This window comes from Rhinolophus hipposideros, assembly GCF_964194185.1.
Source record: "Rhinolophus hipposideros genome assembly, chromosome: 10".
Taxonomy (NCBI): domain Eukaryota; kingdom Metazoa; phylum Chordata; class Mammalia; order Chiroptera; family Rhinolophidae; genus Rhinolophus; species Rhinolophus hipposideros.
Window position 1 is genome coordinate 45,340,761 of NC_138056.1, and position 13,424 is coordinate 45,354,184.

General features: G+C 36.2%; 2 protein-coding genes and 1 pseudogene across 3 annotated transcripts; all 3 read left to right on the forward strand.

Moving 5' to 3' along the window:
- Nucleotides 1-617: 617 nt before the first annotated feature.
- On the forward strand, nt 618-1,559 carry LOC308503834 (olfactory receptor 51A4-like; the record flags this gene model as incomplete). The annotated part of the gene is made up of 1 exon (XM_081063499.1): nt 618-1,559. The coding sequence occupies one exon, from the start codon at nt 618-620 to the stop codon at nt 1,557-1,559; it is 942 nt and encodes a 313-aa protein (XP_080919625.1).
- Nucleotides 1,560-9,501: 7,942 nt separating this feature from the next.
- Nucleotides 9,502-10,442, forward strand: LOC308503420 (olfactory receptor 51A7-like; annotated as a pseudogene). Its single transcript has one exon. The product of its transcript is annotated as an olfactory receptor 51A7-like (transcript).
- Nucleotides 10,443-11,923: 1,481 nt separating this feature from the next.
- On the forward strand, nt 11,924-12,864 carry OR51A4 (olfactory receptor family 51 subfamily A member 4; the record flags this gene model as incomplete). The annotated part of the gene is given in 4 exon segments (XM_081063498.1): nt 11,924-11,960; nt 11,963-12,258; nt 12,262-12,432; nt 12,436-12,864. Coding segments are annotated over 4 exon segments (933 nt in total).
- Nucleotides 12,865-13,424: the final 560 nt, after the last annotated feature.

The following is a 13,424-nucleotide window of genomic DNA, read 5'->3' on the forward strand; positions in this document are numbered from 1 at the left end:
AAATGATCCTATGAATAATAACAACAAAATCATAAGGATTCTAAAAATAAATTTACAGAAGATGTAAAATTCTCTATGGAAAAAACGACCAAATAGTTTTGAGAGACAAAAGAAAACATGAGGAAAGAAAATAAAACCCATGTTTACATTAAAGAACAGTTTAGAAAATGCATTACCCATCCCTGAATTTTATAAAATTCACTGAAATTTTTAAGAAATTCTTAACAGTACATTGATTATAATATTTACATAATAAAAGCCAAAGTCTCAAGTTCTAAAATTGGAAAGTAGGTACTGATGTAATTATTTTAATTAACCAATCAGTCCTTCTATAGAACTTATATCTGTTATAATCCATATCTGTTCTAAGATTCCATTTTGACATCAATTTGTTTCCTTTTCTCTCTGTTTTTATTTTTAGTTGGATATTGATGTGTACTTTTCTGCCTATTTGTTTTTCCATTTAGGTTTGTATTTAAGAATTATGTGTATATCACTTGGATTCACAAGACCTCAATGATTACAATACGGTAAAGTCAGGCATTTGAGCCAATCTATTTGCATCACCGCAGGAAGCCTCTCCAAGCTTCTCATCTTGCTTCCCTCATATACCTGGCATGCCCATTTTCAACACCTCTGAAAATGAAATTTCCACCTTCTTCTTGATTGGGATCCCAGGGATGGAGCCTGCTAACATTTGGGTTTCCATCCCCATTTGCCTCATGTACCTTGTTGCCATCCTGGGGAACTGTACCATCTTATTTTTCATAAAAACAGAGCCTTCTCTACATGAACCTATGTACTGTTCTCTCTCCATGTTGGCTGTCTCTGACCTGGGCCTGTCCTTCTCCTCTCTCCCTACCATGCTAAAGATATTCTTGTTCAATGCTCCAAGAATTTCCCCAGATGCCTGTATTGCCCAAGAGTTTTTTATTCATGGATTCTCAGCTATGGAATCATCAGTACTTCTTATAATGTCTTTTGACCGCTTTATAGCCATTTGCAATCCTCTGAGATACACCTCCATTCTGACCAATGCCAGAGTTACCAAAATAGGGCTTATTCTCTTTCTCAAAAATGTTTTGTTGATCCTCCCTTTCCCTTTCACACTAAAACATCTAAGATACTGTAAGAAAAACCTCCTTTCCCATTCCTACTGCCTCCATCAAGATGTCATGAAGCTGGCGTGCTCTGACAACAAGGTCGATGTCATCTATGGCTTATTTGTGGCTCTCACAGGCATCCTAGACTTAACATTTATTTTCATGTCCTACATGCTGATTCTGAAAGCAGTATTGAGCATAGCATCAAAGAAAGAAAGGCTCAAGGTTCTCAATACATGCATTTCCCACATCTGTGCTGTGCTCACCTTCTATATTCCCATTGTCTCATTAGCTATCATTTACCGGTTTGCCAAACACAGGTCTTCAATCATTAGGGTCCTCATGGCTGATGTTTTCCTTCTGGTACCTCCATTAATGAACCCCATTGTATACTGTGTGAAAAGCCAGCAGATAAGAAATCTGGTTTTAGAGAAACTGTGTCAGAAACACAGCTGACAGAAATGCTTAACCACAGTAAAAACCTGATCAATAAATGATATAAAACAAGCAGAATGAATCAATATAGAATTACATAAATATTATTATTTACAGTATTATCTCTCAAAGGTTTATTAAGATTGAAGAATCAGCATTGCAAATTTGTTGGATTAGGATTTAGGCCTAGGGTTCTTAGGTAAATGTAAAGTGTATTCTAAGGTTCTACTTTCACCCAGTTTGCTTTACCAGCCTTATAGACATAACATATGGTTGCCGTTTTCATTATGTTTAAAATAATATTCCATGTACTCATTTGAGAATTAATAGTATACATTTGTATGATAACTAATCAGTAATCAGAAGTGCCAACGGATTGCCTCTTTATTTAAAATATCTCCCTTCAACACATAGTTTTCACTTTTATGAGACATGCCTATGCTTTGAGGAATTGAAATTGAGATGGGTAATGACACACACACACACAAACAGAACCAATGCAACCAATAAATATGCACACAGGCAGAGTTTATAAAAATATAAGAAGAATTTAATTAATTCATTCATTTTATGTCAATATTTCCTTCCTGAGCATTAAAATATCACCTAAGTTATTCAGGGTAGAAAATTTCCTTGAATAAATGATGCAACCAGTTCAAAGGAGAGCCATATAAAAGATATATTTATAGATAGGAATGCTAACGTTAATCTGCAAATGAGTACAAATATCGCTTCTTGCACCTCACAGAACATATGTCAAGTGACCCTCCACCAGATAAAATGTATTTGCATGTCTACCAACATGAATTACATTAAGTACTATGTTGAAAAAGAAATAACAGGCCACAAATTGAGTCATTTCCTCCCAAAACAGTAAACCAAGACTTAACTGTAACTTAAACTTCTCCCAGAAATGTAACTTTAACCAGTCAATTTGAAATTTTCTGGTTAGCACTAGTGAGGTAATTTGCATGATAAAACTGCCTTTCCCTTCCCTCCAAAAGAAAATGACCTGGCCTGCAGCGATCCTTTCTTTTCATCTGCTAATGACTCCCTTGCCCTACCTTCCTTCTGCATTAAAACCCTCCCATTTTATTTGCTAGATGAGATGCTGCCCAATTCCTGTGTCTTTCAATAAGCCAATTAAATCTTTAAATTTACTTGGTTGAATTTGTTTTTTTTGTTGTTGTTTTGTTTTGTTTTGTTTTTAACTGCTGTTAGTATTGACTACTTACTGAGCTGGACAGTAGCTCAAAGGCAATGAAAACACAAAGTCCCCACACCATCAGAGTCAGATAACCTATAAAGGTGTGTTCTAAACAATGCAGAGTTCTCCACTGTAGCACACATTTTTCCCTATAGTCTCTCTAATTTTAATAAAATATAATTTCAAAGGAAGGTTATTCTTGATCACAAAATAAGACTTCCCCCATTAGATTTGGCCTCATTATTTACACAGATGCAGAAAGAATGTTAATTTAACAGACAGGCTTTCTTATAATTGAAATGTTAAAGATTTCCGTATGGAATCGCAGATTGGATTTTTAAAAGCTGCTATTATATACCTAGGACAGGGAGCTATAACCAAGAAGTTGTCTTCATCAAATTACTCCTTCAGCTGTCTACACATTTGTGCAATATTTTCTTTTCTCAGACTCCCCCAAACATCCCAAGATCCTGGCCTAACACGGAAGTAAACTCCCTTTCCATCTCTCAGGGCTAGCCAAGTAACAGGTATTGGGGAAAATTTTTTTTTTCTTCTATGCTTCTAGGTTCTTTGGCTGGTCTAATCATCAAGTTACCATAAAACAGATTAATGAAAAAAACAAAGTTAATTGTGTGATATGGGACCACATAAGAATATGAGGCCCACAGGCTGTCAAGACGAAAAAATTTATATCCGATCCTGAATTTAGGGAGAAAAGAGGTAGGGGTCTGAGGCTTCAAGGAGAAGGAAGACAATTAATAGGAGGATGGGAAAAGGAAACATTTGGTAAACAAATGTTTGCTAAACCATGCAGAGACAATAGGACACAGAGGACTTTGATCTACCTAGCTTTCCTCAGCTCACCACACTAGATAGTATTATTTGTAGTTATCTCTGGTAATAGTTTTCTTCCTGGGCCAGACTCTCTATCTAAATTCTTTTAAGCAGTTAAAGGGGAGGTAATAAGCTCTTAAGTATTTTTGGCTTTGATTGTCTATGGCTCTAAATAGTTCACATACCAAAGTGGCACATTCTGGGGAGACTTGTTCTAAACCCCTTCACAGACTAGTTTACTTGTGTCAATGTGAGAAATAGCCAAACCTGTAAAGAATTTTTATAAGAGTTTATTTGAGCCAAAACTGATGACAGCTGCCTGGAAGCAAGATCTTAAGTGCTCCAGAAGAATGATAGTTTTACAGTTTCTTTTATACATTTGAAATTAAGGAGGGATCATAGGAAGATTATCTGAAGGTGGGAGAAAGCAAGGTGAGAATTGGATTAAGATAGTTAATGAGATTATGTGCTCTCTTGAGGGTGGTTACACTTACTTCAAAAGGTGTATTAACCTAGATGCATAAAAAACAATGGGCGGGGCTTGCTTAAGGCAAAGATAAACATTTTACTAAAGACTTATATACCTGGGGTTTGACTACCCACCATGACCTGACCAGTTAGGAATTTGTGTGATCACTCTATGAGGTTACCCATACATGATAAGACATGTATGGGTAAACAGGAATAAGCCTTTTGACTGTGGGGGGAAAAGGGGAACAGGGAATTTCCAACTGAAATTTACGGAACATATGCAAAGGTTGCAATAATATGTTTAACCACACCTTCCCGCACCCCAACAGACAAAGCTGAACACCATAGAAGATTCCACTGAAGGCCAAAGCAAATTACATCCTGGTTACAAAAGTATAAAACTTCAGCTAAAAAGAAACTCAGGACAACTGTCTACCCTAGACTCTACCCCGGAAAACTCCTCTGCTGATGTTTCTCTTCTCAAATAAACATTCTAACTTCATTCTTTTGTGCCTCGTGAAAGCTTTCACCACTTGCCAGTGAGCAACCATGACACTGACTTTCCATAGAACCTCTTTTTCATCCATATCTGGGAAGTCTTTGTCAACACAGACTTTGTAAAGTAACCTTAATTCTCTAGAAGTAACTGGTTATGCCTGATTGCATGGGCAACACTCACAAGTATGGTATTCCAAGAAAGGCCCTAGTAACATAACTAATTTTTCAAATTATATCCTGATTAAAAATAAGACAAGCTCTTATTGCATCTATATGAATAACGCATTGCCACAGAAATCAAGGGCACTGAAGAAGAGTTTCTGTACTCTGAGGAGTCAAAGAGAATCAGTTTTAACTTCAAAATATTTCACTTCAGTTTACAAAAGCAGAACCTACTGGGATATTATTGGTTGGAAATAAGCTTAAGAGAAAAAGTCTCATTATATGTTCAGAAAATAGAACACAAAGCAACAATATTGCAAATAAATGCAATAAAATGGATGTTACTCATCAATTTATTCAACCCTATGCAATTAATTCTTATTCCACTGGATCTTGGGTTAGCAGGCTTATGAAACTACATGTCTATTGACTAAAAGGAGTCCTGGAAAACATGACTCAGCCCACTGGAATACAGGCATGTCACTGGGAAACCAAAAACTATTTGTGACTCACTTTATTGTAGTGTTCTCTTTATCGTGGTGGGCTGGAGCTGAATCTGCCATACTTCTGAGGTATGTCTATAGTCTGAAAGTTACCCAAGAGTCTATTCTTTGAAGTATGAAGTACTTGATGCAGTCTTTTTCCATGAGCTCTGACAGGGTTATTCTTTGTCGCAGACAAAACTGTGTTCTGCTGCTGTTTGCAGAAGTTTGATGAACACATCAGAGTCAAACAAAAACTATTTTTTTAAGATAGTTAAGCTAACTTAAGAGAGTTAAATTAATCTTAAAATGGTCATTATTAATTTATTACTTATACCATTCAGTGTAAAAAGTCTAATAAGAGTTGATAACACAATGCTACTGACAAATAAATTTGGTTGTTTCTGTGGCATACAAAACAAAATAATAAAGCTATTACAAAAAAAAGAAGTTTTAAATAAAATATCTCTAAAGACAATGACATAGCCTATATTCAAGGACAGTGAATGTTACATCAGATTTATAAAAAATAAATAAGGATAATTTTTACAGTGGAAACAATATTGATAAGCAACATAATAATCATGGGAAATAATATGCAGAATATGTCATGAAAACACCAAGACAATACCAAAAATATCAATTAAAGACCTTCAGGGAATATGGAGTAGGCCTAGAAATCTATATTTTTATGAAACTCCATACTGAAGTCTGATGAGCATGCCAGGTTGAAACGCACTGTTCTCACAGATGCTAGATGAAAGTTAAATTTTCAAACCTTCTCAATTTGTATCAGGAAACATCTATAAATTTAAGAATAAACTCTAGTGGAGGAAGCAGACACAGAAAGGCGTCGTTATCGTACACTGTGAAACTGCTCTAAAATTATTCATATGGCATTCTGGGATCATGGATGAAATGAGCACAATTCTGCCAGAGGGAGCAGAGGCTTAAGGGATGTTTTCCTTAGAGGATTTATTCTTTCCATTTACAGGGGATTGGATGATCCTCCTTGGCTCCAGTGCCCTTTGAGATTTCACCACAAGAAGTTTTCTTTTTCTCTGAGTAGAATTTGCTGAGCTGGAATCACCAAAAGTTTTGGGGTCAATAGGAGAGCACCAGGGAGGCAGGACTAGATTCTGAAGTGAGGAATTGTTAGACCTACATGGTAGTGAAGTTTTGGTGCCTGCATACTTTATTTCTTCTTTACTCTGACATGTGGGTCCAATGACTTAACCAACCTACTGGTACGAGTCCTGATATTAATAGCTACCATTTAACTTTACAATACTCAAGCAAGAAATCCACATAGTACTTGTGTGACTGCAGTGGCCAACTGATGAAGGTGGTTGCCATCACTCTGACCCTCTAAAACATCCAGCAATTCTGTTAATGCATGGTAAAAGCCCAGAGTTCTGCCAAATAATGGCAATCAAGCAATAGGCCAGAATCACTGACTGAGCAAAGAGAGAAATTCAAAACTGGTACCTAGATCTGGATCTTGAGAGACATGTTTAGAGCTATTACCTTATATGTTACTATAAATTGGTGCAGGTATATGAGACCACAGAGTTTGTAGTAGGCATTGGTGAGAAGGCAATGGTTTCTTTCTCCATAGTCTTTCCTAACTCAGCATGCTTCTTATTAGATTTACATTTTTGCTTTACATTTTTCCTCTCAATAAATAAGAAAGCAACCTTATGATTCTAACAAAAAGCCATCTATCAGTCCATGGATTATAAATAATTGTGTGGAAGTGGGTATTTTATAAATTCTATTTAATCATATAATTTAAATGTAGAGGCCTCCAAACTGAGGGTATAACATTGTTCATTTAATGTATGTCAGTGTCTATCAAAATAATATCTGCTTAAATGAGAGACTGTGAAGGTAGAGAGAGGATAAAAGCAGCAATGATGTCAAGGAAAGCACACTATACACTGAGTTACTCTTATTCCAAAAATTTGAGGATTAATCTGTAGACAGGATAGAAACAAACATAAACAACCACCAAAACAAACAAACAAATAAACAAACAAAAACTCCACAGCATTCCAAGTAGCAGAAACAACAGATGTTGCTCAAATTTTATAATATTGAAAATGTCAAAATCTGTCTTAGGTTACTCTGGAGTAAAGGAAAATAACTTACACTATTCTTTAAGAATATATATCCTTCAAACAAATTACTGCTTTTCATTGTTGTACACTTCACTTTAGATTATCTTCTGGAGTAATAGTATGGAAGAAGGAAGCTTTATGGTGTGTGTGTTTATGGGATAATAGACCTATCCTTCAGAAATAGAGGACTTAAGTGGGAGAGTAAAGACGTCCTAGATGCTGGAAGTGTAGCCCTTAACAGGAGGTTCATCCAATCCCCTGTAAATGGGAAGAATTAATTCATTGAGGAAAGCACCCTGAAGCCCCCTCTCCCCATTTGGCAGAGCACATTTGCAGTCTTCATAGACTCCACTGCCAGACCCTCTCACTGTTCCTCTGTTGATGAACTGCGCCTCTTCTTTAGTCAACTGATCTTTATCCCTCCACCCATGTCCTCTTTGCTTTAACTGGATCTCTTTTAAAGTGACCCCAAGCTGACATTCGTATATTGTATTCCACATTTGGTACCTAAATACACATACCTTTGAACCTAAATAGCTGCCCAGCTATCCCAGTTAACCTCAAATTTTCCTAGGAAGCCGTCAGACTAGTTTATTCTGCACCACAGTTACAGTGAGGGCATATCAAATGTTCCAGGTGGGTTTTCTTAATTTAAAAAAGCCATTTTCATATTGTAAGTTTCTTATGTAAGAAAAATATAAAAGTAAGTATTTGAGGATGCAATTTCATTTTATTATTTAACAGCTTTGTTGAGATGCTAGTGACATACTATAAAATTCATACTTTTAAGTGTACAAGTCAGTGTGTATTAACAGAATTGTACAACTGTAACCACTATCTAATATTAGAATATTTTCTCAATGCAAAAATAAATTTCATATTCACTAGCAGTCACTCCCCATTTGTACCTTTCCCCAGTCCCTGAAAACCATTAATCTACTTTCTGCCTCTATGAATTTATCTGTTCTGGACATTTCATAATAATGGGATAGTGCAATATGTTGTCTTTGTGACTGGTCCCTTTCACTTTGCATGTTTTCAAGGTTCACTTGTCTTATAGCATATGTCAGTATTGTACTAATTTTTATTAGCAAATTTAGTCCAATTGGGTTGTGTACAAGTATTTTTTATAAACACATGCTTTCGTTGCTCATGGATATATTCCTAGAAGTGGAATTCCTGGGTCATTTGAACTTTATGTTTAAAATTTTGAAAAACTACCAAAATGAGTTCTAAAGTTGGTGATCCATTTCACAATCTCACCAGCAATGTGAGAGTTCAAATTTTTCCATAGCTTTGCCAACAATTGTTATTGTCTGTCTTTTTAATTTTAGCTATTTTATATGTGTGAAGTGGTATCACATTTTCATTTTTACTTGCATTTTCCCAATGACTAGTGATGCTAAGGATATTTTCATTCTTATTGTAGAGTTGTAATAGTCTTTTACATACTATTCATACAAATCCAGATATATAATTTACAAAATGATGTCGTTTGAGTCACAATTTTTTTTTAAATTTTGATGAAATCCTATAGATAGATAGATAGATAGATAGATAGATAGATAGATAGATAGATAGATAGATAGATGATAGATTCTGTTGTGCTTTTGCTGTCATATTTCACAATCCATTGCCTAGCCCCAGGTCACAAAAAATTATTACCCATGTTTCCTTCTATGACCTTTATTGTTTTAGCTTTTGGACTTGTATCTATTATATATTTTGAGGTAATTTTTGTGTAAAGAATGAATTAGGGGTCTAACTTCATTCTCTTGGATGTCCTAGCCCCTTTTTTAAAAAAGGAATATTGTTTCTTAAAGTTTAATGTTATTTAATAACTAAGAATGCAACTGTAATAAGTGTTGTCCTTATTTGAACCTATATTTATCCATATAATCTTCAATTGTAAGGGCATTACTATAAAAAAAAAGCTATAGAGACAGAGGCTGTGAAATTTACTGTTTTCTTTCTGTATGTTAAGCCCAAGAAAAGCATTTGAAATATTTATATCTGTACATATTATAAAACACACTGTTTTAGTTCAAAGAATTATTGTAGGAAAATAGCTGTAATCTCAAGATTCATACCAAACAGATGACTACAGCATACACATTTGAGCTCATCTATTTATGCCATTGCAGGAAAGCTTTTCTGAGAGCCACATCCTGATCCCTCATATCACTGCAATGTCAGTTTTTAAAGCCACTGAAGTGGAAGTCTCTACCTCCTTCCTCATTGGTATCCCACAGATGGAGCATGCTCATATTTGGGTCTCCATATCCATTTGCCTCTCCATACCCATCTGCCTCATGTATCTCATTGCCATCCTGGGGAACTGTACCATTCTCTTTTTCTAAAACCAGAGACCTCTCTGCATGAGCTTATGTGCTATTTCCTCTACATACTTGCTTTTTTTGACCCGGGACTTTCCATCTCCTCGCTTCCAACAATGTTGAGAATCTTCTTGTTCAATGCCACTGGAATTTCCCCTGAAGTCTGCTTTGCCCAAGAGTTCATTCATGGATTTTCAGCTATGGAATCATCAGTTTTTTTCATCACGTCCATCAATCTACAACCCTCTGAGATACACCTCCACTTTGAACAGTGCCAGAGTCATTAAAATCAGCCTTATATTTGCTACATGGTGTATTTTGTTTGTTCTGCCTTTCCCCTTTATTCTAAAGAGACTGAGATTCTGTAAGAAAAGCCTTTTATCCCACTCCTAATGACTCCACCAGGATGTCATGAAGCTGGCCTGTTCTGACAACTGGGTCAATACCATCTATGTACTGTTTGTGGCTCTTACATCTTTATGGTATTTGGTGTGCATTTCTCGGTTTTACACACTTATCCTGAAAACCGTTCTGGGCATTGCCTCAAACAAGGGCCACCTCGAGGTCCTCAACACTTGCCTCTCCCACGTTTGTTCTGTGCTTATCTTCTGTGTGCCTAGGGTCACCTTGGCTGTCCTTCACAGCTTTGCCAAAATGTCTGTCCAGTTATTAGGGCCCTCATAGCTAATAACTTCTTTTTGGTTCCCCCTCTAATGAATGCCACTGTGTACTCTGTGAAGAGTCAGCAGATTAGAAATCAGATCTTGGTGAAATTATGTGACAGACAAGGTTGAGGGAAAATACTAAGCACAAGGTTTTATTATGACGATGGTTCCCTATGAAAAGGGCAGATGTGGAAAGAGAGAAAAATGGAGTCTGATTTGGACAAGTAGATTTTAAGGAATATTTACTTAGTGATGTCCAGAAATATTTAGAAGAATGAATCCAGGCTTCAGGAGTAAAGTTTGGCCTAAAAATTTATGACATAGTGTGTTTGTCCTACATCAATTCTTTGAATGCACAGATTTAACTCATAACATCTCTGCTTTTATTCTGTTGAGGGCAGAGGAGTAATATCTGAGCCAAATACCCAACAGAAGTGTCAGAGATTTCATGTAGCATTTACCATGTCTGTCCCATGCTTGGATATTAAGAACCTTTCTCTAAGCCAAACAGTCCCTAATTCAAGGTCCAGATAATTATTTCATTCCTTTAGTATTTACTATCTCTGTGGATTTACTGCATCTGCACATTTATTCTTATTCCCAGAGACCTCGAGCAGATAATTGGGGAAGAAGAAAGGTACAAGATCTCTTATATCAGATGGAGACTTTGGTGGCAGACAAATTCAATGACTTCTGAGATTTTATGCTGGAATCCTTCAGGTAGTAGTCTCAAAAGTGTTCTCCCAAATAATCCACTCTCTGGTAAGTACTCAGATATACTTATCTGTTTGACTTTTACTTTATTTTTTTTTCTTGGCAATAAACCATATACAATTTCATACAGAGTAGGAAAACACCTTTGAAAGTCATATTTCTAGGAAGATTGTTCCTTTCAGAGACTATGTGAATAGAGTATGTACCTTCTGGGAGATCAGCCTTCAACAGAATTCAAATTCTCCAAATTGTGATACTAACCACTTCAGGTTATTATTCTCCAGCCAACACAATACATTGTAGTGTTTGTAATAAATTCCAGGCCAGGAGAAAATGAGACATAACGTCAGTAATCTCTGGAGTGACTGTCTTTACAAATAGATACATTATTTGAAAATAGTGGGAAATATTAAAAGAATATTTAAATAATCAACAATTTTCAGATAGCAAGGGATAGAACTAGGAGTAGTTTGATTCTGAGAGTTCCAAGACCTGGAAAGAAATTGATTTGTGAGATTCCTTTGCCTTTACGTACTGTCATTGAGTAATCATATATTCTACCCAACATCGTATCTGGGATATGAAAGGAGGAAATAATAGAGAACCCAGATTAATTGACTAGGGTTTAATAATATTTTTAAATGAAAATGAAATCAGATTCATACCTGAATGCAAAATACATTTCTAGTTTCTCTATAGGAATTTTCCTAATCTATGGTATAGATAGATTCTAGTCTAAAATGGCATCCACTCCCTATATGATAGTCACATAAATGTTTTGTTCTGACAAAGAGAACTGGAAATAAGTCAGAACCTTCAACAACTGATATTTTTTTTCTATCAAATATCTAGATATTGGTATTTTACCAACTCAAGAATCTCTGTTTCAATGCGTCATGTCCATTATCAACACATCACATGCAGAAATCACCACCTCTTCTTGGTTGGAATTCCAGGGCTGGAATATGCACACAATTGGATCTCTATACCCATCTGCAGCATGTATCTTGTTGCTTTTCTGGGAAACTGCACCATCCTTTCTATCATCAAGACAGAGACCTCCTTGCATGAGCCCATGTACTATTTCCTTTCCATGTTGGCTCTGTCTGACTTAGGTTTGTCCTTATCCTTCCTTCCCACTGTATTGAGGATCTTCTTATTCAATGCCCCTGAAATTTTTGCCAATGCCTTCTTTGCCCAGGAATTCTTCATCCATGGATTCACAGCACTGTAATCCTCAGTGCTCCTGATCATGTCGTTTGACTGCTTCCTGGCCATCCATAATCCTCTGAGATACAACTCCATTCTTACTGCTGTCAAAGTTGTTCAAATAGGAATAGTATTGTGCTTTAAGAGCTTCCTCTTGGTTCTTCCCTTCCCCTTCACTTTGAGAAAGTTGAAATATTGAAACAAAAGCCAATTATCCCATTCTTACTGTCTCCACCAGGATGTCATGAAGTTGGCCTGCTCTGACAACCGAATTGATGTCATCTATGGCTTTTTTGGAGCACTCTGCCTTATGGTAGACCTTATGCTGATTGTTGTGTCTTACATTCTGATCCTCAAGACTGTGCTGGGAATTGCATCCCAAAAGGAGCAGCTCAAAGCCCTCAATACTTGTGTTTCACACATCTGTGCTGTGATCACCTTCTATCTGCCCATCATCAATCTTGCCATTGTCCACCGCTTTGCCCGGCATGCCTCTCCTCTCTTCAATGTTCTCATGGCAAATGTTCTCTTACTTGTGCCTCCAGTGATGAACCCGATTGTGTATTGTGTAAAAACTATACAGATTAGAGTAACAGTTGTAGCAAAATTATGTCAGATGCAGATTTAACAGTCATATATACAGTAGAAAACATTTTGGGGGAATGTTCTGGGTAAGAGATTAAAGGTGAGTTTGAGGAAACCTAATATTTAACACAAATAATCAATATATTTTTCTTGTTAATATCATCATATTTATTCTATTTAAGTTGGGTACTGAACAGAGACATAAAACAGAAAAGAGGAAGTATATTTCCTGCGGTCTTCATCCCAGTTAACAAAAAATAAAATAAATAGCTCATGATGTCAACTCGGTTAAAAGCAAGAAATTCCAATCAAGACAGACAAATGGTATCACCTATCCTTTTGACAGAAACGGATTTGTCATCCCCAAATTCAATCAATCTATACTAAGGTTTTTGTTTTGTTTTGTTTTGTATTCTAGACCCCAATTATACTGTAATTTTGTCTCCTTGTTATCTCTGTTTTAAACATCCTTGTGTGTCAATGGCATTTCTTTGGTGAAATGCTGCAATAACCTCTTTAGTTTCTAAATGTCTCCCCTTGCTGCTTTCTAACTGATTCTCTATGAAAATTGAGTGACCTTACAGAATTGCACACCCGAAACCT